The sequence below is a fragment of the Artibeus jamaicensis genome, unplaced genomic scaffold, assembly GCF_021234435.1.
Source record: "Artibeus jamaicensis isolate MK-2021 breed Jamaican fruit bat unplaced genomic scaffold, CSHL_Jam_final contig_2259, whole genome shotgun sequence".
In the NCBI taxonomy this organism is placed as follows: Eukaryota; Metazoa; Chordata; class Mammalia; order Chiroptera; family Phyllostomidae; genus Artibeus; species Artibeus jamaicensis.
In genome coordinates this window covers 5,922,977-5,947,912 of record NW_026521468.1, presented here as the reverse complement: position 1 = coordinate 5,947,912, position 24,936 = coordinate 5,922,977, and the positions used below count along the sequence as shown (strand labels likewise).

General features: G+C 51.1%; 1 protein-coding gene across 2 annotated transcripts; it reads left to right on the top strand.

The window, feature by feature from the left end:
• PRPSAP1 (phosphoribosyl pyrophosphate synthetase associated protein 1) lies at positions 1-24,210 on the top strand. Of its 2 annotated transcripts, none has more exons than XM_037157910.2 (10): positions 1-97; positions 3,784-3,836; positions 4,228-4,294; positions 13,266-13,438; positions 14,908-15,023; positions 15,410-15,465; positions 16,015-16,160; positions 21,934-22,004; positions 22,398-22,544; positions 23,042-24,210. In XM_037157910.2, the coding sequence occupies exons 4-10, from the start codon at positions 13,285-13,287 to the stop codon at positions 23,198-23,200; spliced, it is 849 nt and encodes a 282-aa protein (XP_037013805.1). In that variant the 5' UTR covers positions 1-97; positions 3,784-3,836; positions 4,228-4,294; positions 13,266-13,284; the 3' UTR covers positions 23,201-24,210. The 2 variants fall into 2 exon arrangements, with proteins under 2 accessions (XP_037013805.1, XP_037013804.1); XM_037157909.2 differs by having other exon boundaries at positions 7-396.
• Positions 24,211-24,936: the final 726 nt, after the last annotated feature.

The window sequence follows — 24,936 nt, the reverse complement described above, 5'->3', positions numbered from 1 at the left end:
GGCGGAGGCCTCGTCACAAGCTCTTTGGTGGCTACGGCGGCGGTCGTAGCGAACTCTGTTTCCGCCTGAGTTCGCTGTGGCTTTTGGTACCAGGAAGGTGAGGGTGCCGGACCTTTTGGGCAGAGCTTCTCCGCGCCTTCCCTGGCCTCGCGGGCGCCTCAGTCGGAGAACCACTCCCGGCTGCAGCCCCTCGCGGGCCGGCGGTAACCGCGCCTCGGGCCGGACGATGCCCAAGAAGCTGTTGCTGCTGCCCCCGCTCTCCGTGTCCTCGGCCTTCCGCGCCCCGCGAGTCAGCCCCGCCGCACGCCTGGCCATGAACGCCGCCCGCACCGGCTACCGAGTGTTCTCGGCCAACTCCACGGCCGCTTGTACGGAGCTGGCCAAGCGCATCACCGAGTAAGAGTGGGGGCGGGGGCCAGGGACGCCCCGAGGGATCCCGGCCCTGAGGCCGTCCGTGCTCCTCTTCCCCTCCATGTCCTGTAGCAGGCCGAGGGATGATTTGCCCCATCGCCTTGTACCTAGGCGAGGGGGTCGCAGAATCCTGCCATTCCGGGGCTGGACAAACCTTTGGAGATGAACGAAGGCGTCCCGCCCCTCCCCCCCAGTTCTGCAGATTTTTAATAATTTAACACACCCTAACCCGGTTGCTAGAACCACTCGCCCTCTGTCACCCACTCCCGCTGTGCCAGACGGTGGTGAAGATCCTTGTGACCCCAGCAGGGAGCGCCTTGGAGAGGGGCTGTGAGCTGCCTCCCTTTTCCATGGCTGGAGTTGACCCAGGGATCTGGTCCTCGCCATTCTCAAGCCTCCTCCCTGAGCCCGGGGTCAGGATGCAGCTACGACGTGGAGCTCGGATGGGGCGGGTGCACTAGGTGGGCGGCGGGCGGCGGGCGGCGGCTCCCCATGGGCACCGGGGAGCGACCATGGTGTGGGGCGCGCCCTGAGAGCACGGCAGCTGCAGGCCAGCAGGGCTGTCGGAGCTGGTGCTGGAAACGGTGGGTCTCACCTAGTTTCCAAGGCGGCTTGAGTCGCATCGGCCGTATGAAGTCATGTCTTTGCCTTTCTGTGTCTGTTTAACCCCAGGACGCCCGTGGTCTCCAGTGGCCTGGCCACAGCTCTGAGATGCCTCCCTGGGCTTGCCACTTAACCAGCTCCGTGACAGGGGGCGAGGGACGTGGTTGTTCAGAACCGCATTTGTAAAACGGGTGATTCTGTCTACTAGGCAAGAATATTGGGAGTTGGGACAAAAAGCATGCCTACCGAGCATCTCTCCGGCCGAGACTCCCGGGCCCGTGGAGGGCGCGCGCTGCACGGCCACTGCTCTGCTGGCCTCTGGGGCGGGGCGCGGGGGGAGGAGCCCCAGAGCCCTCGGAACAAACCTGTGGCCGGTGGGAGGCATAGAAGGCATCGCTTGTATTTTCACACTTAAAGTCGTTTTCGAATTTTAAATAGTTTTACATTAGCGTTCCTCTGAATTTTTCCGAGTAGATAAATAAAAGCATAGTTATATTTTTAAATCCGAGATTGGAATGTAGAAGAAAGAGGAAACTTGAGTCTTGTTTTCTCAGTCATGGTTTTCTTTTCAGTTAGAATTTTAAGAATGAAGAGTGTAAAAAACAGTCCTTTTGCGTCTACTGCTAGGTCTGTTCCTAACCCCGGGGTTTTTGTCTTTCTTTTCTGAGGCCAACTAAAACACCAGCAATAACTGTAAAGCTGGCATCTGTTTGTTTGGGCAACGTTTTCCACACACTGACCTTGGAGGGACACAGCAGGAAGGAGGACACGTGGAAAACCTCATTGGCTTTCGCTCTTTGATCCCGAAAGGTTTAAAGTTGCTGTGAATAATGAATACCTGTGGTTACTTATCTGTTTCATATATTGAATTTCTCAGTAAGATTTTATCTGAAAGGTTTTCCCATTTAGCAGAGTTGAAGACCTTAGGTGAGATTGGCCCGAGGTTGTGACGTGCCCCTGATTCCTTTCAGATCTCAGTGTCAAGCAGGGATTTACAGACTTTTTTTATGATGCACTTTTATTTTTAATTGAATTTACTGGGGTGGCATTTGTTAATAAAATTATGTAGGTTGCAGGTGTACCAGTAAAACACGTCAACTGTATACTGTACACATGTTCATGCCCCCGTGATGACGTGCTTGAATCAATGAAAAAGTTAGGTGTGTTACACTCCCAGGCTGTGTAAATTACACGGGTGCTAGTGAACCCCCGCACCCTGCATCCAGCTTCCACACTGGGTTCACCTTGTTTCATCTGCTGCACCCGCCCCTCACCTCTTTGGCTGGAGTACTTCATGTAAGGTAACACGGAACAAAGTGGACCGTTTTGGTCATTTTGAAGGCACATTTCGGTGGCATCAACTGCATTCGCAGTGTGCAGAGCACCATCCACCTGCAGGGCTTGGCATCGTCCCATAGCGAACCTCTGCCCACACACACCGGCTTCCCCGGCCCCCCTCCCCAGCCCCTGGTCCCTGCCTGGTGTTTTCTGCGTCTGTGAACTTGCCAGCTCTGGATCCCGCCTGGAGAGCGTCTGCGGCGTTGGCCTTTCTGTATCTGACTTTTTTTTTAAAGATTTTATTTATTTTTAGAGAGATGGGAAGGAAGGGAGAAAGACAGAAACATTAATGTGTGGTTGCCTCTCACATGGCCCCCACTGGGGACCTGGCCTGTAATCCAGGCATGTGCCCTGACTGGGAATTGAACTGGCGACCCTTTGGTTTGCAGCCCACACTCAGTCCACTGAGCTACACCAGCCAGGGCCTGACTTGCCTTTCTTATCAGACTTTCTTCAAGATTCATCCATGTGGAAAATGGAGACAACTGTACTTGAACAACAACTTTTATAAATGTGAAAAAAGACTTACATAAACAAACAAAAAAAAATTCATCCATGTTGTAGCATATAACAGAATTTCATTCCTTTTGAAGGCTGAATAATATTTCATTGTATACTTGGCTGGAGTATTTTTTTTAAGATTTTTATTTTTTAGAGAAAGGGGAAGGGAGGGAGAAAGAGAGAAACACCAATGTGTGGTTGCCTCTCACATGGCCCCCACTGGAGACCTGGCCCGCAACCTAGGCATGTGCCCTGACTGGAAATCGAACTGGCAACCCATTGGTTCTCAGCCCACACTCAGTCCACTGAGCTGCATCAGCCAGGGCTTGGCTGGAGTATTTTTGAACAGATTCCAACCTTATATCATGTCATTCACTCATGAAATGGTCATGCCAACCAATAAGAACTGAAACAACAGCAAAAAATACAGCACCATTGATTTCTTACCATGTCGTGTCGGTTCTTATTCATATTTTCCTGATTGTCTCAAAAAGGGCTTTTTACACTTGATTTGTTCCAGCTGGGATCCAAATAAGATTCACACCGATTTCGGTTGATGGTATTGAAGGCTCTGTGCTTTTGACAGTTGAGGCATTTACCTCTGGCTTATGGTTTTGGAATTAATTGGTAGTAGCCAAGTAGTTGTTTGGGAATGATTTTCCAAGACAGTTATTCATAAAACAATGATCTAGACATTAAACTTGTCTGGACCCGTCCCAGTGAAGCTTTGTGTTACAAAATGCTGAGTACTTGAAGCTGCTCGTGGGCTCACAACAGATTTTTAGGTCTTAATGAATTAAACTTTGCAAATTGCTTTTTTGGGAAAGAATGCCAGTCTAGTTATTTTCATTTTTTTTGTTAAATTTATGCATATGAACCGGAGTTTTTAAGAAAGAGTGCTTTTAATTGCTTCTTATTTTCCCCTCACAGGCGTCTTGGTGCTGAGTTGGGGAAGTCTGTGGTGTATCAAGAGACCAATGGAGGTAAAGTTAAAATGATTTCTTAAACATCCTTTGCTCTCTAACCTATGCTTAATTGGCTGGTATGTATTTAAAAGGCAAATGTTACTCATATTTAACACAGGAACACTTTTCTCTTTAACATTAGAAGTATAAGTCATCATTCTATGCTTTCCTTTAAATCTTTACTGCTTTTTTTTTTTTTTTAAGGATTCTATTTATTCCTAGACAGAGGGGAAGGGAGGGAGAGAGAGGAAGAGAAACATCAATGTGTGGTTGCCTCTTGAGCGCCCCACACCGGGGACCTGGCCCGCGACACCCAGCTATCTGAGCCGCCCCAGTCAGGGCACATGCTGCCCGGTGATTGCATCACGAAGTGCTTGTCTTAAAGGTGCAGGACATCTTTATTTTTCAGAAACAAGAGTTGAAATAAAAGAATCTGTTCGTGGCCAAGATATTTTCATTATACAGACAATACCCAGGTAAGAGTTAGCAGTACTTTGGTATAATTCATTTTCATTTCATATAAAATTACAAATGCGTTTGCACGTGAAGTGGTTCCCCTGAGTTCTGTGAGCCACTCTAGCAAACTCTTAACTCTAGGAGGGGTGATGGGAACCTTCGGTTCATAGTCAGTGCGCCACAGTCGCAGCTGACGGCGTGGACCTGGTTGTCACCGGAAGTGGGAAGGGGTGCCGTCTGGAGGGAGAGCGAAGCCTGTGGGAGCTGATGCTGCTTGTGTCGGAGTGGAGTGGAGTTTAGGACGCCCAGCTGGTGCCCGGAGGCCCTGAGAGTGCCTCGCTGTGGGAGGAGCCCACACACATTTGGTGGCAGAGTCCTCCGTGTTCTGAACGTACAGCCTCCTTTGAGGGAACCGTCTGAAGGAGACTGAGGGCCGTCGGGTCACAGGGTGAGTTATTTGGTCCCCAGTGTAACAGAATTCCCCTGCAGTGACAACTGGTAGTTACCACGTGCTTTATTTTTAGTTCTTTTTTGTGGTAATAAAAGCAATGTTCATTACCAAAAATATAGGCATTATAGAAATGTGTATCAGAAAATAAAAATTCCCAGACCTTGTCCACTCCCCAGTCTTCTGAGATAGCTACTTTAAATAGTTGTTTATTTCTCTGTGTTTTATATATGTATACACATTTAGGCTCAAAACCAAAAACAAGTCATCGTAATTTATTTGGATGGTTCAGGTTTCAGGAGTATATATAAAGACACATCCCTGTGCCCTTTGACACTAGCCACCCATCCCCCTCACCGGGCGGCAATTACTACCCATTTCTTAGGTGTTCTTTCAGAGACTGGGCATACTCAAGCAATTGCTTATATATTTTTCTTAATTTTTACCTTAAAGTGCTCTAATATACTCTGTGCCGAACTTAAAAAAATAAAACAGTATACTGTATTAGCACAGAAAGAGCTGCCTTGTCTTTTAAAAATGCGTATTTTGGCAGAATCACAAGCTTTCAAAAAACTCGCAGGTGTGGTGTGGCCACCTGAGAGCGGCTGCCAGCCCGACGTCTCCCCCTGGACCCCAAACGCTTCAGCGCGCAGTCCCCGGGGCGTGGGCCTTCCCCGCCGCAGCCCCGCACAGCCGTCAGGGCAGGTACCCATGCTCCTGTGTGACGGCCATCTAACCCTCAGACCGCAGTCACAGATGGGTTTTAAAAAATATATTTTATTTATTTATTTTTAGGGAGAGGAAGGGAGGGAGAGAGACATCGATTGGCTGCCTCTGGTACACACCCCAACTGGGGACCCGGCCCACAGCCCAGGCGTGTGCCCTGACCGGGACCAAACTGGTGACCCTTTGCCTTGCGGGACGACGCCCAACCCACGGAGCCACAGCAGCCGCAGGCCCCGTTCACGTTTGTCTGCTCTCCCACACGCTCTTCGTTGCGCTGGGAGCACGGAGTGGTCGTGCCTCTTTGGACTTCCTCAGCCTCTGCTCGACTTTCAGAACTTGGCCACTTCGGCCAGTTGGTCAAATATCACTCAGTGCAGGTGTGTCAGGTCTTACATTGTATTCACCCAAAAGCAGGAAGGCTGAAGTGGGAGGCCGCTGGCACAGACCTGGGTCCGAGAGGAAAGCCATTTGGGCAGCGCCGGCTCAGGCAGAACCCAAGCGGCGCACTGATCGGGGCTGCAGGCGGGGGCACCTGTGGGGAAGGCAGGGGTTTTCCATGGGCGTGAGTCAGCCAAGGGAGGAATTTCGGCAGGTGTGCCTAAGCTGAGTTGTTTTTTATCTGTGCGCGGCGGTGCTGACTGTAACGAACGTTTCTAATTTTCAGTCTGAAGTCAGGACGTCTGCTGCCTGGCGGCGGTGCGGGCAGTTTCGGGCGTGGCGTGCCTCGGCCAGTTCGGAGGTGGCGGTGCCCTGCGCACGGTCCTGAGGGAGCGCCGAGGAGGAGCAGCTCCTCCCCGTGTGGAAGTGGCCCAGTCTGTGTCACTTTTCACGGTGACGACGGCATTCACCTGTGCGGTTTTGGAAGGGGTCCCACAGGAGTGGAGTTGTGTCCTCATCTGGTCGTTCGCTGCCTTCATAATGTGTTACAGACCCAAAGTGATTCAACAGGCACATGCCTGACGGTTCCCGGTCTGGTGCTGACGCAGTAGTGCCGCAGTGGCACATCCTGGAAGTGTGTCCTATTGCCTGGCTGTCGGGTGTCTCCATGGGGAGACTCAGAAATGGGACTGCCGTGCGAGGACCCGAGCACTTGTGGGGTTGCTAGGCGTGCCGCGTGCGTTGAGAGCCGTTCGTAGCGTTTGTAGCATCGGGAGGTACCTCTCTGTGTTGCCCTTCCTCGGGGACGCACTAATCGACGTCCCCATCAGCCGCATCAGCTGGTCTGGTTCGGTGTTGCTTGCCTCCCACTGGGTTTGTTTAATACTGCATCTTGGAAGTGAGGGGACACCCGAGGGGCTTGCCGAGGAGCGTGGCCCGCGGCTGGGGCGGGCTGACGCTCCTGAACTGTTCCCCGGCCTTCGGTGCTCCATGGCGTTTTGTTGGTAGTAGTTGGTAAGGTTGCGATGTTGTTGCTTCTCCCTGCAGATTCTTGACGTCCTTAGGGCATGGGAAAGAGACTCATGGGACCCCAGGTCCTTGGCTTGGCCACCTCAGGCTGTCGAAAGCCCTTGGCCAGTTTACCGAGGGGTGGCGGAGAACAGGACTGGGCACCACAGCTGCGACAGGCCAGCTCTGCCGCTGGTGCTCCGGGGAATGTGGGCTGTGAATCCAAATGCCGCAGCGGCCAGGACGGTCTCCTGCCTCCACCCTGATGGGTATGTGCTGGCCAGAGACTCAGGCATGTGAAGAATTCTTGTCTTTAAGAAACGTTACAGTCACATCCCGGTCTGCATCTTAATTTGGAATCGGAGCCCCGACTGCTAGCTCCTCTCTAGGGAAAAGGTCACTCTCGGGATCGTTGCCTCGAGGATGCAGGTGGCCGTGCTGTTGGCAGCCCCGTTCTGTCCGTGTGTTTGGGGGTCACCCCTGCGTTGGGGGATGGTAGGAGGTTGGACCCCTCACCACAGAGGCCCCAGTTTGTTGGTTGATATCAGAGACTGAGGGCTTGGGGGGGGCTGCCTCCCCCGCGGTCTGTAGATGCTGGTGAGTTTCTCGTTTTCAGAATGAGTTGGAACACGTGAGGCTTGATGGCTTTGATGCCTTGGGTGAAGTATAATCTTTTATTTATTGATTTAAAATATTCTATTTATTTATTTTTAGAGAGGGAACGGGAAGGAGAAAGAGTGGGAGAGAGCATCAATATGTGGTTGCCTCTCACATGCTCCCTACTGGGGACCTGGCTTGTAACCCAGGCATGTGCCCTGACTGGGAATTGAACTGGCCACCCTTTGCTTTACAGGCCCGTGCTCACTCCACTGAGCCACACCAGCCAGGGCTTGAAATATAATCTTTTTTGATACATTTCTTGATCATAGGATTGAGTTAGTAAGACCAAATATTTTTGTAGCACATTTTCCCGAGGCTTTCACGTGTTCTTTCCCCTTTATCTCCAGTGCGGGCTCAGGACGTAGGGACGAGGTGCAGTAATAGAGAGCCCACTGTGCAGGCGCTGGTTGGTGCCAGGCATGGCTCCAGGGCTTCAGGGGGCATCTCGTTGGGTCCTTACCTCCACCTTCGGAGGCAGGTGCTGTTTTCATCCCTGTGTGGTCTCAAAGCAGAGATTTCTACATCTGGGTGTGGCTGAGTGTGCCTGAGTGTGCCTGTGTGTGCCTGGTCGTGTGTGTTGGTTGAGGGCACAGCCCGACCCCCGCTCTTATTTCGTCACCGCACGGCGCCCTCCGGCTTCCTTATGGCACCAGCTCCTCGAGGGTGCGGCTCTTCTGTTTGTTGGTGGGTCTCTAGCACCCTCAGCCCTTTGGTTTGATGGATAAATGGACATTGACCTTCCGTGTCAGTAGCGCGTGTATTCCCTCGAGTCCTCGTGGAGTGGGTTGACGAGTACTATGCAATCCTCGTTCATTCTCCTCTTCGTGAAATGCCTGGACCTTCTTCTGTTCTTGGACCTCAGCAAGCCCCTGAGAGCTGGTGTGACTGCCTTTCCCACTGCATCTCCTCTGAAGTGGAAAAGCCTTTGCGACTTCTGTCTGTCCTTTGAAATTCCCGGTTCTAGTTCAGACTTCTTTCAACACGTCACACACAGGAAGAGTTTGCAGTTTCCTGCCAAGCGGCGTTCACTGTGAACAGCACTGCCCTCTTGGGATCTCGCGATACTGTGCTGTCGGTCTCCTTGGCAGTAAAAGTGCACCTTCGGGCAGTTCTTGGGTTCGATGTGGTCACCAAGAACGCTCAATGTGAGTGTTTAACATGCGCAGCCGAGTGACACTGGGCATAGCGTCTTCGAGGGAAAGGATGACACAGCAGGGAGAGAGACAGGTCAGTTGGTGACTGCGGGGAAGGGTGCGTGTTAGTGCTCTGGGACTCAGAGCACCAGAGACCAAAGGGGGGCCGGGTGCGGCTGCGGGGTTGCAGTGGAGAGTCTGACTCTGGCGGAATAACCGTGATGACACTTTTACTGAAGGTGATATGGTCCCCTTAGGTTAGTTCCTTCTGAGATTGTTCAGAAGCCATCATTGTCTGCCTGGTGGTTCGGTGTGGCAGTTTGTGTGACGTACCACTGAGCCACCTCCGACTCCTGGCGACCTGGTGAGTGAGTGACGCCCACACTCTGTGGTCGGAGTTTGAGGTCCCTCCCTGCCAGGCGCCGTTGCATAGCACGCAGCTGCGCAGCCTTCTCCGCCGCGTGTTGCTCGGACAGCCCGAGGTGTGTCCCCCTGAAGCGCCTTCGGGACTGGTGGCATATTTCTTTGACCAGTCCAGCAGTGGTAGACTTTTGGTTGTTGGGGATGAACTTAGTTTTTGGAAATAGCCAACAGCCATGCTGAATGTGATGAGGCTGAGTCACTGAAAGGTTTGTTCTATTTCCCGTGTGTGGGGGTGCTTTCCCCCCGGTACCAGGCAGTCCTGTCACAAACCCAGCTCAGTTTGGACACGGTCTGCCTGGAGACAGCCCCAGATCCCACAGGTTAGGGCTCTGTCCTAGCAGGACCCCCCAGACATTGATCACAAGTCCAGGTGGTCACCTCGCTTCTGACCCTCCAGCCCAGTGACTGGCTGATTGGAGGTTCCAGCGACCCCTGCTTTAGTTCCGTTAATGTGTCAGAGGGTTTCACAGGTATAACTCAGCAACAGCCCAATGGAAGAGACGCCCCGCAGGACTAGGTGTGTGGGGGAGGGGGTGGAGCCTCCACACCCCGAGGGGCCGCTCGCCCCACCTCTCCTTGTGTTCCCCCGACCCAGCCTCTCCACACTCCCTGGCTTCGGGTTTTCAGGGAGGCTCCATTACAGAGGCCCAGTTGATTAGATCGGCCTGTGGCGATTTTCGAGTCCACTCCTGGGGGGCCAGGCAGGTGGGGTTGAAGGCTCCAGGCCTCTGATCACACTTGTTTCTTGCTCCTGGCAACCAGCCACCATCAGCAGGGCCAGTCCGAAAGTCGCCTCGTTAACATGCAGGAACATCTTCGTTGTGCCCACTGCTTAGGAAATTCCAATGGTTTGGGGAATTCTGTGCCGGAAGTAGGAAGACCAAATACTACTTGCTGCAGATCACAGCGTCACCGTGCGGTGCTGAGATTTTAGGGAAAGTGGAAAGGGAGCTTACAAAGTGTCTTTTGAAGGACGACTGTCTTGTTTATGTTACCAGTTCTGGTGTGTGGCGGTAAGAAGACTCCCTAACAGAACAGGGACTGCTATTTTTTTAAGCTTAAAAAAATTTTTTTTTAAGCCCCGGCTGGTGTAGCTCAGTGGATTGAGCACGGGCCTGCGAACCAAAAGATCGCGGTTCAATTCCCCGTCAGGGCACATGCCTGGGTTGCAGGCCGGTTCCCTGCAGGGGATGCACAAGAAGCAACCATACATTGATATTTCTCTCCCTCTCCCCTTCCCTTCCCTTCTCTTCTAAAGATAATAAAAAGTTTAAAAATTTTTTTAATAGATTAAAATTTATTTATTTATTTATTTATTTATTTATTTTTAGGCAGAAGGGAGGGAGAAAGAGAAGGAGAGAAACATCAGTGTGTGGTTGTCTCTCACAAGCCCCCACTGGGGACCTGGCCCGCAACCCAGGCGTGTGCCCTGACTGGGAATTGAACCGCTGACCGATTCTTTGCTGCAGATGGTTCGTTGTTGGAAGTGGGGCCGGGTGAGCCCTACCCCATCGGTGGGTCTCAGTGCGTCCGTGGGGCTGGTTGGGTTGCAGTCCCGGGCAATGCAACTGACGTGTGTGGACGTGTCTGTTTCCCTGCCTCACATTCCTTTTTGCCCATCAAGAGGGCCAAGTTTAATATAGAATATCATTCTCTTACACAAAAGAAAAATGTTTAATTGGTAAGCAATTGAGAGTGTCCTACTTAGATACAAAGACTACAAGAATTAGCCAAGATGTACTTGGAACGGTCTCAGGGAACAGATAAATCAGGGCTGCCAGCCCGCAGCGGAACGGCCTGGTGTGCAGTTTGTGCAGTGAGTGGGGAGAGCCAGTGTGACAGAGGCCCTTTGGTGGCCTTCCAGACCAGTAAGGAGTGGGCGTGGAAGCCATCCTTAGCCTTGGGTTGCAGGGTGCTGACCGCTTGGCACAGGTCTTCAGGGAGAGGAACAAGTGGGAACTGGAAACCTTGAGGGAGAGATTAATGATTAATGGGAGGAAAGGGCTTCTGGAGTCAAGACGCCTACGAAAGTGTTCTCGTTGCGTTAGCGTCCCGCTGCCCGGGCCTGCCTGCCTTGTGGCGGCTCCCCTGACCTCCTCCCCTGACCTCCTCGTGTTGTGGTTGTACATGGTAAACGCCGGCACAAAGCCAGCTAAAACCCACTGCCTGTGCAGGTGGGTTCCAGAGCCAGTCACGACAGCTCCAGCCCCGAACGTGGTGTGGGCACTGGGATCTGGGAAGAAACCAAGTCCAGGGAGCTGTTTCAGGGCTGCACAGCCTCATAGGAGGGGTGGGGCTGAGAACGTAGTGAGCGCACTTCTGACATCGACAGGCAGTCTGTGTGGAAGGGGGCTTTTGCTGTGGCGTAAATGATGTCTGGTGTTTAGTCTGGATGTGGAGTTATTTCATACTGCCCTGCGCATACTGTGCAGACTTCCGGCTGGACATTCAGAACCCATGGGGTGTCCTTTTAGGTGGCCCGATGCGGGACGGGAAGGGAAGGGAGCATACTAGTGTTTGGTAAGGGAGCAGTCTCACATGAGTTAGCTGCATTCCTTCTTGGATGGAGGACTTCCACCGGAGTGACCCGGTGTGGTCTCTGGCGTTCCCCCAGGTTGTAGCCAGCCTGTGGACCACTTGGTCTCCCCGCCTGCTACAGTGCCCGGCCCAGGTCGCTCAATAGGTATTTGTGGAATGGATGGATGACCTAAATTTGGCCAAGTATCAGGAATTCCTTAGTGCTTTGAAAGTCCCAATTATACCGAAAGATTGTGTGTCCTCTGACCTTATTTTGCCTGACTTGGGACATTATGGCTTTCGGAGTATCATGGACAATAAAAGGGTGCTTGCTGTACTGTCGTAAATCCCCAGCAGCAGGCCAGGGGGCAGTCACGCCCCCGGCCTGTGAACTCCTTCGTGACAGGTTTTAAGCCAGGCCTCTCCCTTGTTCTTGTGCATCTGGGCGACCGGCCTTGAAATGCCGAAGTCAGACCTGGTCAACCCTCTAACCTGGTCCCAGCCTGCTTTCCTCCCAGCTCCCTGGAATCTTTCCTACTTCCCCCCCGAATTTCAAATGCACAAAAGAAGCTACAAAACTTATCCTCCGGAACATTTGAAATCTTGCTTCTGGCAGTTGTCGCCAGATTGTCTCACATAAACTTACAAAAATTCTCTACAGGTTTGGAAGGAATGATACTGGAAAGGGACTCGGGAAGGAGGCCAGGGAGGTGTGCACTTGATGCAGAGGGGGGTGTCTTTTCAGAGGACAGAGCCCACCTTAGCCCACCTCGATCAGCTTTGGCAAAGGGTAGCAACCCTTATTCCTTAACACTGGAAATGGCCTTGTCTTTGGACATCTTTCAGACCCATATTTCCTTCTGGGTTCACCTGGGTGATCTTTGCTAGGAATCGGCGTAGCTCAAGGAGAGAAAGGATGGGAAGTTCTAAGACCTTCCCATTCCCTTCCCTGACCTTCACCCCCCAAAGAAGAAAGGTACCAAACCCTTTCTGGTAATCTTCCTTATCGTCCCTCCTTGATTTCAAATGCATAAAAGAAGTTGTAAGTCTCACTTTTTAAAAAGATTTTATTTATTTATTTTTAGAGAGAGGGGAAGAGAGGGAGAAAGAGAAACATTAATGTGCGGTTGCCTCTCACACACCCCCTGCTGGGGACCCAGGCATGTGCCCTGACTGGGAATCAAACCAGCAACCTTTTGGTTCACAGGCTGGCACTCAGTCCACTGAGCCACACCAGCCAGGGCATGTAAACCTCACTCAGTTTTGATGAACGGTGAAAGAGAGGAGCAGGTGGGCTCCCCTTGGCGTCCACAGGGAATGAGGGGCCGGCCTGCTGGCCTGCCCCCAGACCCCTGGGATGGGGCTGCAGGTGCCGGCTGACTCTGGTCACTAGCAGCTGATGTCTGCCTCACACGCCACTGCAGTAACTGTCACTAACCTGAAGGCCCAGGCAAAGGTGACAGTGGATAACCGAGCTGAGGGTTTAAGGAACCACATATAAAAACCGGCGTTCACGTAGCTCAGAAGGAGTTCCTCTGCTTCCCCCACACTCCTGAGGTGCCGCCGTAGGGAGTGTGGTGACGATGTGCCTCCAGCGCCCTGTTACCTTGGCAGCTCCCGGGAAAGGGCTGCGGTCGACATCTTTTCTGGGAGCTGACCAGTGAAACTGACCGCAGACTGCGTGCTTCCCCCGTCCAGAGACGTGAACACGGCGGTGATGGAGCTATTGATCATGGCCTACGCGCTGAAGACGGCCTGTGCCAGGAACATCATTGGAGTCATCCCCTACTTCCCCTACAGCAAGCAGAGCAAGATGCGGAAGAGGGGCTCCATCGTGTGCAAGCTGCTGGCGTCCATGCTGGCGAAAGCGGGTGAGTGCGGCCCTCCAGGGCTCTGCCCTGCCCGAGGTGAGCCCACACCTCGTTTATCCAGTTGGGGACCTCTTCTCTCTAAGCGGTCGTTCACTCGTGTCCTGTGCAGTGCAGGTTAGGGGTGTGTGAGCCTTGATGAGCATTCTCACTTTGTCCTGCGCTCTCCATCTTTGAGTGACTGTCTCTTCAGTGCTCTCCACTCTCCTCCAGTCTCGGCCTTCGTCATCCTTCTGTTTGCTTCCGTTACACTTCCTCTCACCATCGTCCCCTTTTACCTGGCGGTCTTGGCAGTGGGGTGTGATCTTCTGAGCTTCAGGTCTAGACTTATGTATTCGCCTTCGTTAACTGAGTTCTATCTGCGTGCAGACGCATCAGACTGGGTTCTCCTGTTACTGCTTCTGCAGCTCACACGCCCTCTTTCCCTCCCGACTGTCTATCTGCAGAGCAAGCCGCACTCGCTGCTTTTGCTCTGTTTGTAGTCATCACACTCGGGCCTGGGGGTCAAGTGCAGTAATACTTCCTGGTTATTGGAATTACATTTGCCTGACAGTTATTTAAAACTCTAACCAAAAAAAAAAAACAAAAAACCAAACCCCAAAACAAAACAAAACACCACTAACATAGTCGTGTCCTCAGAAATGTACACGTTTTTTTGTTTAGCCCTAATAATTATAATTATGTTAGTCTATCCTCATTGTTTTTCCATAAAAGTATTTCTTGACCCAGCCTTTTATGACATACAGACTTTGATCCAAACCCTGCCATATCTGATCTTTGTATTACATGAGTTTCTTTTTTCCTATATGTACATTACTTTGCTTTTGAGTTTTTTTTGTTTTTTTTTTTAAATTTTATTTATTTATCTTTAGAGGGGAAGGAGAGAGGGAGAGAAACATCAATGTATGGTTGCCTCTAGTGCATCCCCTGCAGGGAACTGGCCTGCAGGGAACCTGCCCGCAACCCAAGCATGTGCCCTGACTGGGAATCGAACTGCAATCCTCTGGTTCACAGGCCCGTGCTCAATCCACTGAGCTACACCAGCCAGGGCTTGCTTTTGAGTTCTTATTCCTTCAGCCTTAGCCACAGTCTTTTAACATTTCTTTCTAAATTCTTTAATCAAGACCTTACTATATTTTACATCAACTTTTGCTTCAGTATTTATTAATTCCATCCTCATATTTTTGCTTCAACCTGAATTTTCTTTTCTTGATTTCGAGGCCTAAGCTAATGATCGTAGCAGAGGAGAGCACTTTTCTCGGCTTCAGTTCTTTGTCCGGGTGGAAGGCCGCAGGCTCCCTTGCGTTAGGGTGGCCAAGTTCTTCAGCTCGTTAAGCTTTGTCGAGGTTACAGGTGAAGTCTGTGACTGACATGCTGCTCTTGTTAGGAAGCAGGAGTCTGGAGTCTAGTCTGTCCCCTGTGGCCATCAATTTGCAGGGGTGAACTTGTAATTCTCTGTTTTAAAATTTCAGGTTTAACTCACATTATCACTATGGATCTCCATCAAAAGGAAATTCAAGGCTTTTTCAGCTTTCCTGTGGACAACCTTAGAGCCTCTCCTTTCCTGCTTCAGTATATCCAGGAAGAAGTGAGGAGCCGCCAGCTAACACCCCCTTGTCCTCCAAACCACCCTGTGTAGTTTTCTCTGGCGTCCAATCCCGACGCTGAGCGCACCTCAGAGATCTTGCCCCTCAGGCTGGGCGCCAAGGCGGCCGGGCAGGGCCGGGTGTCTCGGAGACATTGAAGCAGACCACCCTCCGTGCATTTGTAGCGATTTGCTTATGTTTTCTAAAGTTAAGGTTTTAAGAATTAGTTTCTTTTTATGTTTTTGATGTAATAATACTTTTGCAATGTATGAATGAAATTCTAGCATACATAATTGCTAGTATAGATAAGTGTTATAAGAGGAAAAAATGTAATACTAGCATCCAGGTATAATTTTTCAGTATTTTCTTATTTTTCCTCCAAATCTAGATTCCAAATTACAGAAATGCAGTCATTGTAGCTAAGTCTCCTGATGCTGCAAAAAGGTAAATAATGCCAGACCCTTACAGCAGTCCCCTGTGGGCACTTTCTGAAGTCAGAATGAGCTGCGTGGTGTCTGGGGCCTGGCATCGTGTGGCCTGGGGCGGCTCCCGGGCCCCCCTTTCCCGGCGTCCTTGCCCTGTCCCGCACCACCGAGTTGCCTAGCCCAGTCTCCAGGCCGCCCGGGCAGTTCTCTGAGCCACTCCGTTTCCTCTGAAAGAGAACACTGTTCTTCCTTTGGTTTCTCGGGATGAGGGACACGGACGGGCTGTGAGCCCTTTCTCAGCAGAGTTCCCCCTTCTGAAACAGCGTTAGAGCAGCAGGTGGCACCAACATCACCCACGGTTGGTGCTGGCCCCTGTCTCAGTGCATGTGCCGCTGGAGGTGTTTACATTCTGGCCTGTGACCCACATTCCGTTTTGTGTGAATAATTCCCTTGTGTGTCCCTGAGTGGTCAAATGACGTTCGCATTTTGTGATTGATAAAATGATGGAATAGTGATGCTTGGCTTTTCCTCTCATGAACTTCACTGTCTCCCCGCGTCTCCCCCTCAGGGCCCAGTCGTACGCCGAGAGGCTCCGCCTGGGTTTAGCCGTCATCCACGGAGAGGCTCAGTGTGCGGAGCTGGACATGGACGATGGCCGCCACTCTCCCCCGATGGTCAAAAACGCCACCGTCCACCCTGGCCTGGAGCTGCCATGTAAGATTAGCTCTGATTTTACTTTATTTGTAAACTGAGGAAAGTCCTGAATGGTACGAATGGTGTGTGCCGGTTCCAAGTGCCTGAGGGGCGTTGCTTCGGTCCGCCGTCCGTGAAGGAGGCTGTGCTGCGTGCATTTGCAGACCGTGAGGACGGCTGCCCTTATCTGGGCAGCGCTTAGCGTTCAGAGAGTGTGAAATCATTGTCGCTTTAGTGGAAGAGTTGTGTGTGATGCTGTGGAATCTTCAGCTGTCACACCCAATTGTGCGACACCGTCCACCACTGATGGAGAAGCAGGCTGTGCTGAGACAGCAGCTGCGTGTCCCGGGCTAGTGACCCAGCTGTTCGAATGGACGCCTTCCAGACTTGCGGTCAGCACGGCGGTGGGGAGGCTGTTGATGTCCAAGGAAATTTCGAGTGGCAAAAACCAGCATTCTGTCTTGGAGGATATGTTACGCCTTTAGAGTTTATTTCTTTTAAAGATATGTATCTGTTTGCGCTGCCTTGGAAGCGCACAGCCGTCGGCAGGGGGAGGAGGAGAATGGGTGCGCCTCGCACGGCCTCCTCTCCGAGGGCTGGACAGTCTTGTTTCTAATTATCAGATGCAGGGAACTAACATTGTTACAATGCTGTTGTCCACTCTTCGGACCTTACCTTCTACCAGTTGTCCAAACAGTGTCCTTCAGAGCAAAAGAAAACAGTTTTTTTCAGAGTTGAATCCAGTCTGAGAGAACACATTGCACTCAGTTGTCATTTCTCTTTAGTCTCATTTACTCTGCAATGGCTTCTTTGTTCTGTTTCTTACGACCTTGATCCTTTTTATTTATTTATTTTTAGAGGAGGGGGAGGGAGGGAGACAGAGAAGGAGAGAAACATCAATGTGTGGTCTCCTCTTGTGTGGCCCCTACTGGGGACCTGGCCCACAACCCAGGCTTGTGCCCTGACTGGGAATCGAACTGGCAACCCTTTGATTTGCAGTCTGGCCATACCAGCCAGGGCTGATTCTTGATACTTTTGAAGAGTACAGGCTAGTTTTTTTGTAGAATATTCCATAACTGGGGCATGTTTGTTTCCTTGTGATTAGGTTGAATCAGTTATTACTGTGATGGATGTCAAATGGTGATTTTTCTAATTCCCCCTTTTCCCTTCTGCTTCTTTCATTTGTGTCAGTGTGGGTTCTCAGAATCTTGTCTCGTTCAGTGTGTTCTGATCTAATCCATTGCTACTTTTTATTTTAATGCTCAAATTGCCTCAACTATGGCCAAGGAGAACCCTACAAACTGCCTCCAGTGTGTTTTTGACGTGTGCACTCGGTCACCGCACTCGATGGCCTCTGACTAACCTTGACTCACGTTCTTTTGTAAGTGACAATATATTTATAGCATAAATTCCAAGAAATAAAGTTATTGGGTCAGAGGTTATTTTTTTCAAGATCTAAACAAAATGCCTTTTATAATGAATTGCACAAAATCAAAACTCGAACTTAAGTTCTACTTGTAAATTCCACGGACATTGTTTTAAAATAATACTATATACTTATTTTCTTTAAATGTGCATTAGTGTATCATTTATTTTTAGTAATACCTAAGGCACCATAACCACATTAATACTTGATAGAATTTTGATCTCTGCTACTCCTTCCCAAACAGCATCCAGCTAAAGCATCAGTATAACTTTCATTCATCGAAGAAAATATTTTATTCAAGTTTCCAAAACAAATTTGAGGAGTTCTGTTTGGTTTGAGTTAAAGAAAAAGGCCCAGTTAAAATATGGAAACAAAATTTTCACTTGTTGGAGCTGAAATCGGTGTACATACTCCAGTCAAAGACCTGTCCCATGTGGCGTTTTTAAGTCTAAAAGTCTCCCAGGCCTAACTCCCAGCGGACTCCACCGCTTCTCCCTTCCCTTTCTCTTCTCTCACCGGGCCTTTGGCCTCTTTCTCTGTCTCTGGTCCGTCCACGTGGGCTGGGCAGAGGCCATGTGGGCAGACATCACTGACGTCACCGGAACTGCGCTGTTCCAAGCACGCCGCCCCTTTCCTGCTGACCGCAGCCCTGTCTTCCCTGCTGGCCTCACGCACCCAGACACTGGTGCAGCGCGGCACTGGTGTGGGGCATTTTTCTTTGGTTTCCTTTTAGAGATTTAGTCGAGAGAACTCTGAAAAAATGGTATTTCTTGTAGGTATAATTGAACCTTCCGAATTGGCTACGCTTTATATTTATTTGTTTTGGTGGTTTTCTAGTAACGGAGATGAAGATGTTAGATGGTAGGAAAAGGCCAAAGGAAAGCAAATCCTCACTCTTGGAGTCTGCGTCTTTCAGGAGGATGAACTGTTTGTCTTCCTAGAGCCCAGTTTTCTACAGCAGCCATGGCTCCCCGCCGAGGGCGACTCTGGCGCCAGGGGTTTGCCAGTGTCGAGAGATTGCTGGCTGCCTCAGCCCCGGGGGCGGGGGGTGCTGCTGGCACCCCATGAGCATCCTAATGGACAGTTGTCCGGTCCAGAACGTCGGTGGTGCTGAGGTGGAGAGACCTTTTTGGAGTAACTAAAAGTGAAGCTGTGCAGATGCTCCTGTTTGATAAGCTCGAGTTGGTGCCTCCCTGATGGCAGGCAGCTGACGAGCCTGGGTGCGCGGTGGTGGTCCCTGAACTCTGCCCAGGGTTCGCCGCAGCGGTGACGGCTGTTTATTCCTCATTTTTTTAATGTCAGTCAGACAGTGAGTTTGACATTCCATCGAACTGGAAATAGACCAAGATTAAAATGGCTAAAGAATGAATATTCCTCTTTTGTTCTTTATTTTAGGAGAAAAAGGTTTGGTTAATTGGGAAAACGGTGGAAAGTGTGTGTGTGTGTGTGTGTGTGTGTGTGTGTGTGTGTGTGTGTGTATAAAATCTAAGGATCATTATAAATACAGCATTATTTTACTTGGAAATGCTAACTTCAAAAGCAAGCGATGTTTTCTACTTTCATAGGAACGTTGGAAAATATTTGCTAAATTAACATTTTTACTGCATAAGTTGATGTAGTTTTAACTGATTTCTGGCTACAAGTAATGATACATAATTCATTTATTCTTAAACAGATTGGGTTTTGTTTGATAAAATGGAGGAGAGCAGAATCTTAAACATAAGGTAGTGTGAGCATCCTGTACCCCTGACTTTCAGAACATACGTTACCCGCTCTGGCTGGTGCGGCTCAGTGGGTTGAGTGCAGTCCTGCGAACCAAAGGGTTGCCAGTTCAATTCCCAGTCAGGGCACATGCCTGGGTTGCAGGCCGGTTCCCCAGTAGTGGGTGCGTGAGAGGCAACCACACATTGATGTTTCTCTCCCTCTCTTTCTCCCTCCCTTCTCCTCTCTGTAAGAATAAATAAAATATTTTTTAAAAGAAAAACATATATTACTTTCACTGAAAATTTAAAATTTTGGGTTTTTTTTTCTAGTCAAGTTACTGGCAAATTTTTGGCCTTTTTTTAAGCCTGTCGGGTGCTATTTTTCCTGTTGCCCTTATAATAAAGTCTGTCTGTGTTTTTTCATCGCCATCAAATGGTGTGCTCAGATGTAGACAGTTAGGAGTGGGGAATGAGCGTATGGGGAGCAGGGCTTGATTTTAAAAGCCTTGGTAAACCTCAGTCCTAGTTCTGCCTTTTTCTCATTGTAAACTGAAGGAAGCGCCCTGGCCGGCGTGGCTCCGTGGCTGAGTGCAGGCCTGGGAACTGAAGGGTCACCAGTTTGAGTCCCAGTCAGGGCACGTGCCTGGGTTGTGGGCCAGGCCCCTGGTGGGGAGTGTGGGAGAGGTGTTTGTTTCTCTCTTTCTCCTCTCCTCTCTCTAAAATAAATGGAAGAGGAAGGAAAGAAAACCAGAAGTGTTTCGGCAGAGGCAGGGTCAGAGAGACGTAAACAGGAGGGCTGGCTGTGACGTGCCTTCGACACCACCTAGAGCTGAGTTTCTGTTGACCTTCGATGAAGGTGCTGGCTTGCAAACTTCTTCTTTTTTCACTGAGAAAAATGGTCCAGAAAAGGGACTACATCTCTTTAAGAAGCGGGTAGGTCAACAGAACCACTTATGTCCACGGTTTAACTTAAAGACAGAATTTGAGGAGGCCCTTCCCAATATTGGTGACGGTCCAAATTCAAGTAATTGCTGTTCCTGGGATGGGAAAGCAGGAAATGCCTGTTAAAACTTGCCAGTAGAAGAGCATGGAATTAAGCTCACTTCATTTGCTACTCTGCAGAAAGGCACATGTGCCTATAGGTAGGAATCAGCTACAACGGGCTGTTAATTACTAAGCATTTACTAATTACTAAACTGTATAATTACTCTGAATTTTTAAGTTTTCTCCTCCTCCACTATTAGTTTAGTAAGTATTTCAGAATAACAAAGAGCCTCCTGCACAGGCCGGTGTGTCTCAGTGGACTGAGTGCTGGCCTGCAAACCTGAAAACGGTTGCCGGTTCGTTTCCCAGGCAGGGCACATGCCCGGGTCGTGGGCTGGGTCCTCAGTTTGGGGGTGCGGGAGAGGCAACCATTCGATGTTTTTCTTCCTCTCGTTCTCTCTTCCTTCTCCCTCTCTAAAAATAAGTAAATAAAATCTTAAAAAATTATAGAAAAGCTTTCAAAAAATGTGGAGTACTTAGCCTACTCTTCTGAAGTCCTCTTTCTCGTCCCGGTTTGCACCCGCCCTTTGAGGGTGAGCCCTCATTTCCCGTCCCTGTGCTGTGGGTTGTTTGGGCGCTGTCGGGCCTTTCCCAGAGGGGCTCTCGGTGAGATAAGAAGCCGAGTCTTTGAGGACTAATTGAGGCAGGAAACGGTGGGGGACTCGTGGTCATTGTTTTCGGGAAGCTCTGATTGTGTCCACAGCGTCGTCCTCTGGTAATAAGGTCGCATTGTCCGGGGGAGGTCACTCTGGAAGGAAGCCAGTGCAGGCTCTGCCCGCGCACGGCCCTGCCCTGTGCGCGTCCCGGCAGAGTGGCGGCACTTTCCGTCTCCGTCTGCAGAGCCGGACGTGTGTGTGGTGAGTGGCCAGGCCGGGCCTCGACTGCACTCAGGTCCGAGCTCTTCCCGGCTGCTCCTTCCCCGAACCTGTGCAGGCTGCCGGCTGCCGGCCACCGCGGCTGTTGCCACGCTTGGGAAGCGTGGCTGGTCCCAACTGAGAAGGGCTGCGGTGGGGGTGCGCGCGCAGCGCAAAAGCCGTGTAAAATATTTTAGCACGTCTGCATGCGATTACACACTCAGATACCGTGTTTTGCCATGTATAATGCACACTTGTTGGCCCAAGTTTTTGAGAGAAAAATAAGGATGTGTATTGTATTATACATGGGTAGTGCTGGAAACGCCTTGTATCTGTTCTTGTGTTTTGTGATTGTTACATAAAATTTCTTGTATGATAATATGTTAAAAAATAAATGCTAAAATTTCTTTATAATACAAAAAAGCAAGCATCTAAATATAAATAAATAACTGAATTTTAAAAATTATAACAAAATTTTTTCCCTGAAAGTTTGGACCAAAAACATGGGTGCACATCATACACAGAAAAATACTGTAATATTTGGACATACTGGGTCAAGTAAAATCTATTCATTCCCCCTGTGTGTTTCTACTTTTTGATGTGGCCACTAGAAAATGTGTGCTCTCAACCCTGTGACAGCCCTGCCTGGGGCTCACGGAGGGGTCTGCTGCCTCTTCTCCGTCTGCGTGGCTTGGCCACCACCTCAGAGGGCGAGGGGGTCGGTGATCACGGCTGACGGGGTCTCGTCATTTGTTTTGTTTTGCTAGTGATGATGGCCAAAGAGAAGCCCCCAATCACGGTGGTTGGAGACGTTGGCGGGAGCATCGCGATCATAGTGGTACGGTCGCGTCTTCCTTCGCGGGCAGAGGCGACACCTCTGGCGCTCAGGCGCCTGTCCTCTTGGGCTGCACGTCCCACGACGATGACAGCTGTAAATGGGCCTGCCTGCCCTTCCTCCCCCGTGCTCACGAGGGACAGGCAGAGACTTTACAGAGGTGGACAGGGCCTGTCACAGCCACGTCACAGCCAGCAGGGGTGCAGAGAGCACACAGCGCCCCCGCCACCAGCCCCCTCTGGCCGCCCCAGCGGGGCTGCCCCGTCCTCCAGCTCTGCCGCCATTGCTGGGGTGTGGCCCTCACCTGGGCAGGTGGCCACAGTTGTCGTCCGCCGTCCTCTGAGGGGCCCAGGGAGTTTGGGGGCAGCTCCCTCACCCCCACTTGGGTCTCTGCAGGACGACATCATCGATGACGTGGAAAGTTTTGTGGCTGCTGCGGAGATCCTGAAGGAGAGAGGCGCTTACAAGATCTACGTCATGGCCACTCACGGCATCCTGTCGGCGGAGGCGCCCCGCCTCATCGAGGAGTCCTCCATTGATGAGGTCTGTCCCGCGGCGGGCTCGGGCCTTGCTGCTCCTCTCTGAGGGTGGGGGTGCTCGGTGGCCCACACGGCGGGGGGACAGGCCCCTCTCCAGAGCTCCCGTGTGGGCAGCACACATTGGGGAGACATGTTGGGAAGTGCGTGTCTCTCTTCATTGGGTCCGCCTTGTGCAATTTGACGCAGCGTGTCTGTCGGTGCGACCGATGCCGCACTAGCACGTCCCTTGGGACTGGACTTACCCGATGATGCGGGGCTTCTGCGCAGACCGGCCCCCCCACCACCACCACCCTGCATACAAGGACCAGGGCCTTCGGGAGCTTAGGCCCTGGACCACGTGGGAAACCTTCCCCTCGTGTAGTCGGTTAAGTTCAGTTCGTGAAAACTACACTCTGTGGAGTGAGGTTCAGCAGGTTGGGGCTTGGGCTGTGGGCAAACTTTTCCCAGTGACCACTCGGGACACTCCAGTAACTGTGTGTTTTCCCTCTCCGCCGTGACTAGGTGGTGGTAACCAACACTGTCCCTCACGAGGTGCAGAAGCTGCAGTGTCCCAAGATAAAGACGGTGGACATCAGCCTGATTCTTTCTGAGGCGATTCGCAGAATCCACAACGGCGAGTCCATGGCGTACCTCTTCCGAAACATCACTGTGGACGACTAGCTCTGCGGTGGCCCCGGCCCCGGGGCTCTGGACAGAGACTGAGCCATCGGTCGTGCTCACGGTCACGGGGTCAGACGGTGTCTCGTGCGTCTGGTGGGCAGGAGGCATGCAGGTGGTCACGAGGGAGACAAAGCTCATAGATAAACGGCCTTAACTGTGTGCCCTTGTCCTCCTGCCCTTAGAGAAAAGTTACAGGCACCTTCCGAAAAGAATCTGAAAACCTCTCGGTGTTGAAAAGGAGTTCACTGCAGATAAAGTTTTAACTGCAGGGTTGTTCGTGGTCTCGGCTGCAGGGAGGTGCATGTGGGGCCGACCTTGGTCGGAGGCCGCGGGGGAGGCCGCGGCACTGCCTCCATTACAGTCGCCCTCTCCGCAGCCGCCCTGGGAGCGTTTTCTGGAGATCGCACTTTCCCTGCAAAACTGCTGCACCTGCAGCCCTCGGTCCGAGGGGCGTTCGTGGGGTTACTCACCCTCTATGGGCGTCTGCAGGGCTCTTCAATGGCAAATTAAAGAACCTGTTGTCCTGCTCGTCTCTTTACGCCATTGTGCATACACCCACTATCGTGCCTTCTGGTGGCTGACCCCCATCCCAACTCTGCAGGAGACGAGGGCTCCACGGTAAAGGGTGGCAGGGTCCCTGGCTGGTCCTGGTCTTGGACATGTCTCCTCCTGTAGGCCCTACCCCTTCCTAAGCATTGAGTTGAATAATATAGTTAAGATCTAAGTTTGCAAAAAAAGAGTAGAACTAACTGTACCTCTTTCAATTATAGGCGACACTTGTGTTTATTGCATTGCTTAGGACTGTACTTGGCCTTCCTGCCCCCCTTTTAGGTTATATAATCAATTTGATTTATGCCCAGTGTCAGGTACAAACTTTCTGTGCCTTTGAGGCGAATCCAAGTCAGGGTTGAGTGTCGTCTGGGAAGGAGGGCGTCTGCTGGGCAGGGACCTGGACTTGCCTATGGGTTCTGCTGGTTCCCGAGAAGTAATAAAGGACAGTCCGCACACTCTGCAGTTGTATCTCTTTTTGGGGAGGTTTTGTTGACACCTTTACCTTCAGCCTGTTCTGAATGAGTACAGACATTCTCTGCCTGCAGTCCAGACTCTGAGCACGTTAGCTCTTCCAGCGTACAGGTGAGTTGCCTTTGGTTAACAGGCCATGGAGGGGCATTTTGAGGAAAGAACTTAATTATAGAAGGATGAGCAACTCCTTTTATAATTAAAAGGGGGTAGAGGAAGAGCCACAGACGTTCCTCGGGAGCCCCAGTTCTTATTCGCAGGTCAGACAGGTGATGAGTCCTTCCAGGTCTCTTGTCATCAGTGGTAAAAAGAAAGGTTTGGGTGGGAAGCTCAGGTCTTGGACCCCAGTTCCGTTTGTGCCTCCTCAGTCCCCGCCCAGTAGAGGTTCTTCGGAGCAGAAGCAGGTTGTAGAATACACTCCCTGGGATCGGAATGAGCATGCGTCAGAACAGGCCCTTTCCACCAGAGAGCCCTGGCCTGCCTGGTGGGACTCCAAGCCTCAGGGTGTGAGAATGAAAAGTGGGGGCACTGGGTGGGCCTCTGGGGGCTGATGTGTAGGCTGTGGTTAGTGCAGTCTCAGGAACCTTCTTGTGGAAAGTCACTGAACTTAGACTTGAGAAAGTTGACGCACCCACACACCGCAGCCTCCACTTCAGCTGATGCCTGATCCCATGGCTTTAACTTGACCTTGGTGATCTGGCTTCACATTTCATAAG

Bases quoted from the DNA above. Each gene is read 5' to 3' on its own strand.
- PRPSAP1 (XM_037157909.2), top strand. From the start codon at position 227: ATGCCCAAGAAGCTGTTGCTGCTGCCCCCGCTCTCCGTGTCCTCGGCC. The intron at 13,439-14,907 runs GTGAGTGCGGCC...TTAAAATTTCAG, and splicing joins GTCCATGCTGGCGAAAGCGG to GTTTAACTCACATTATCACT. The intron at 16,161-21,933 runs GTAAGATTAGCT...TTGTTTTGCTAG, and splicing joins CCCTGGCCTGGAGCTGCCAT to TGATGATGGCCAAAGAGAAG.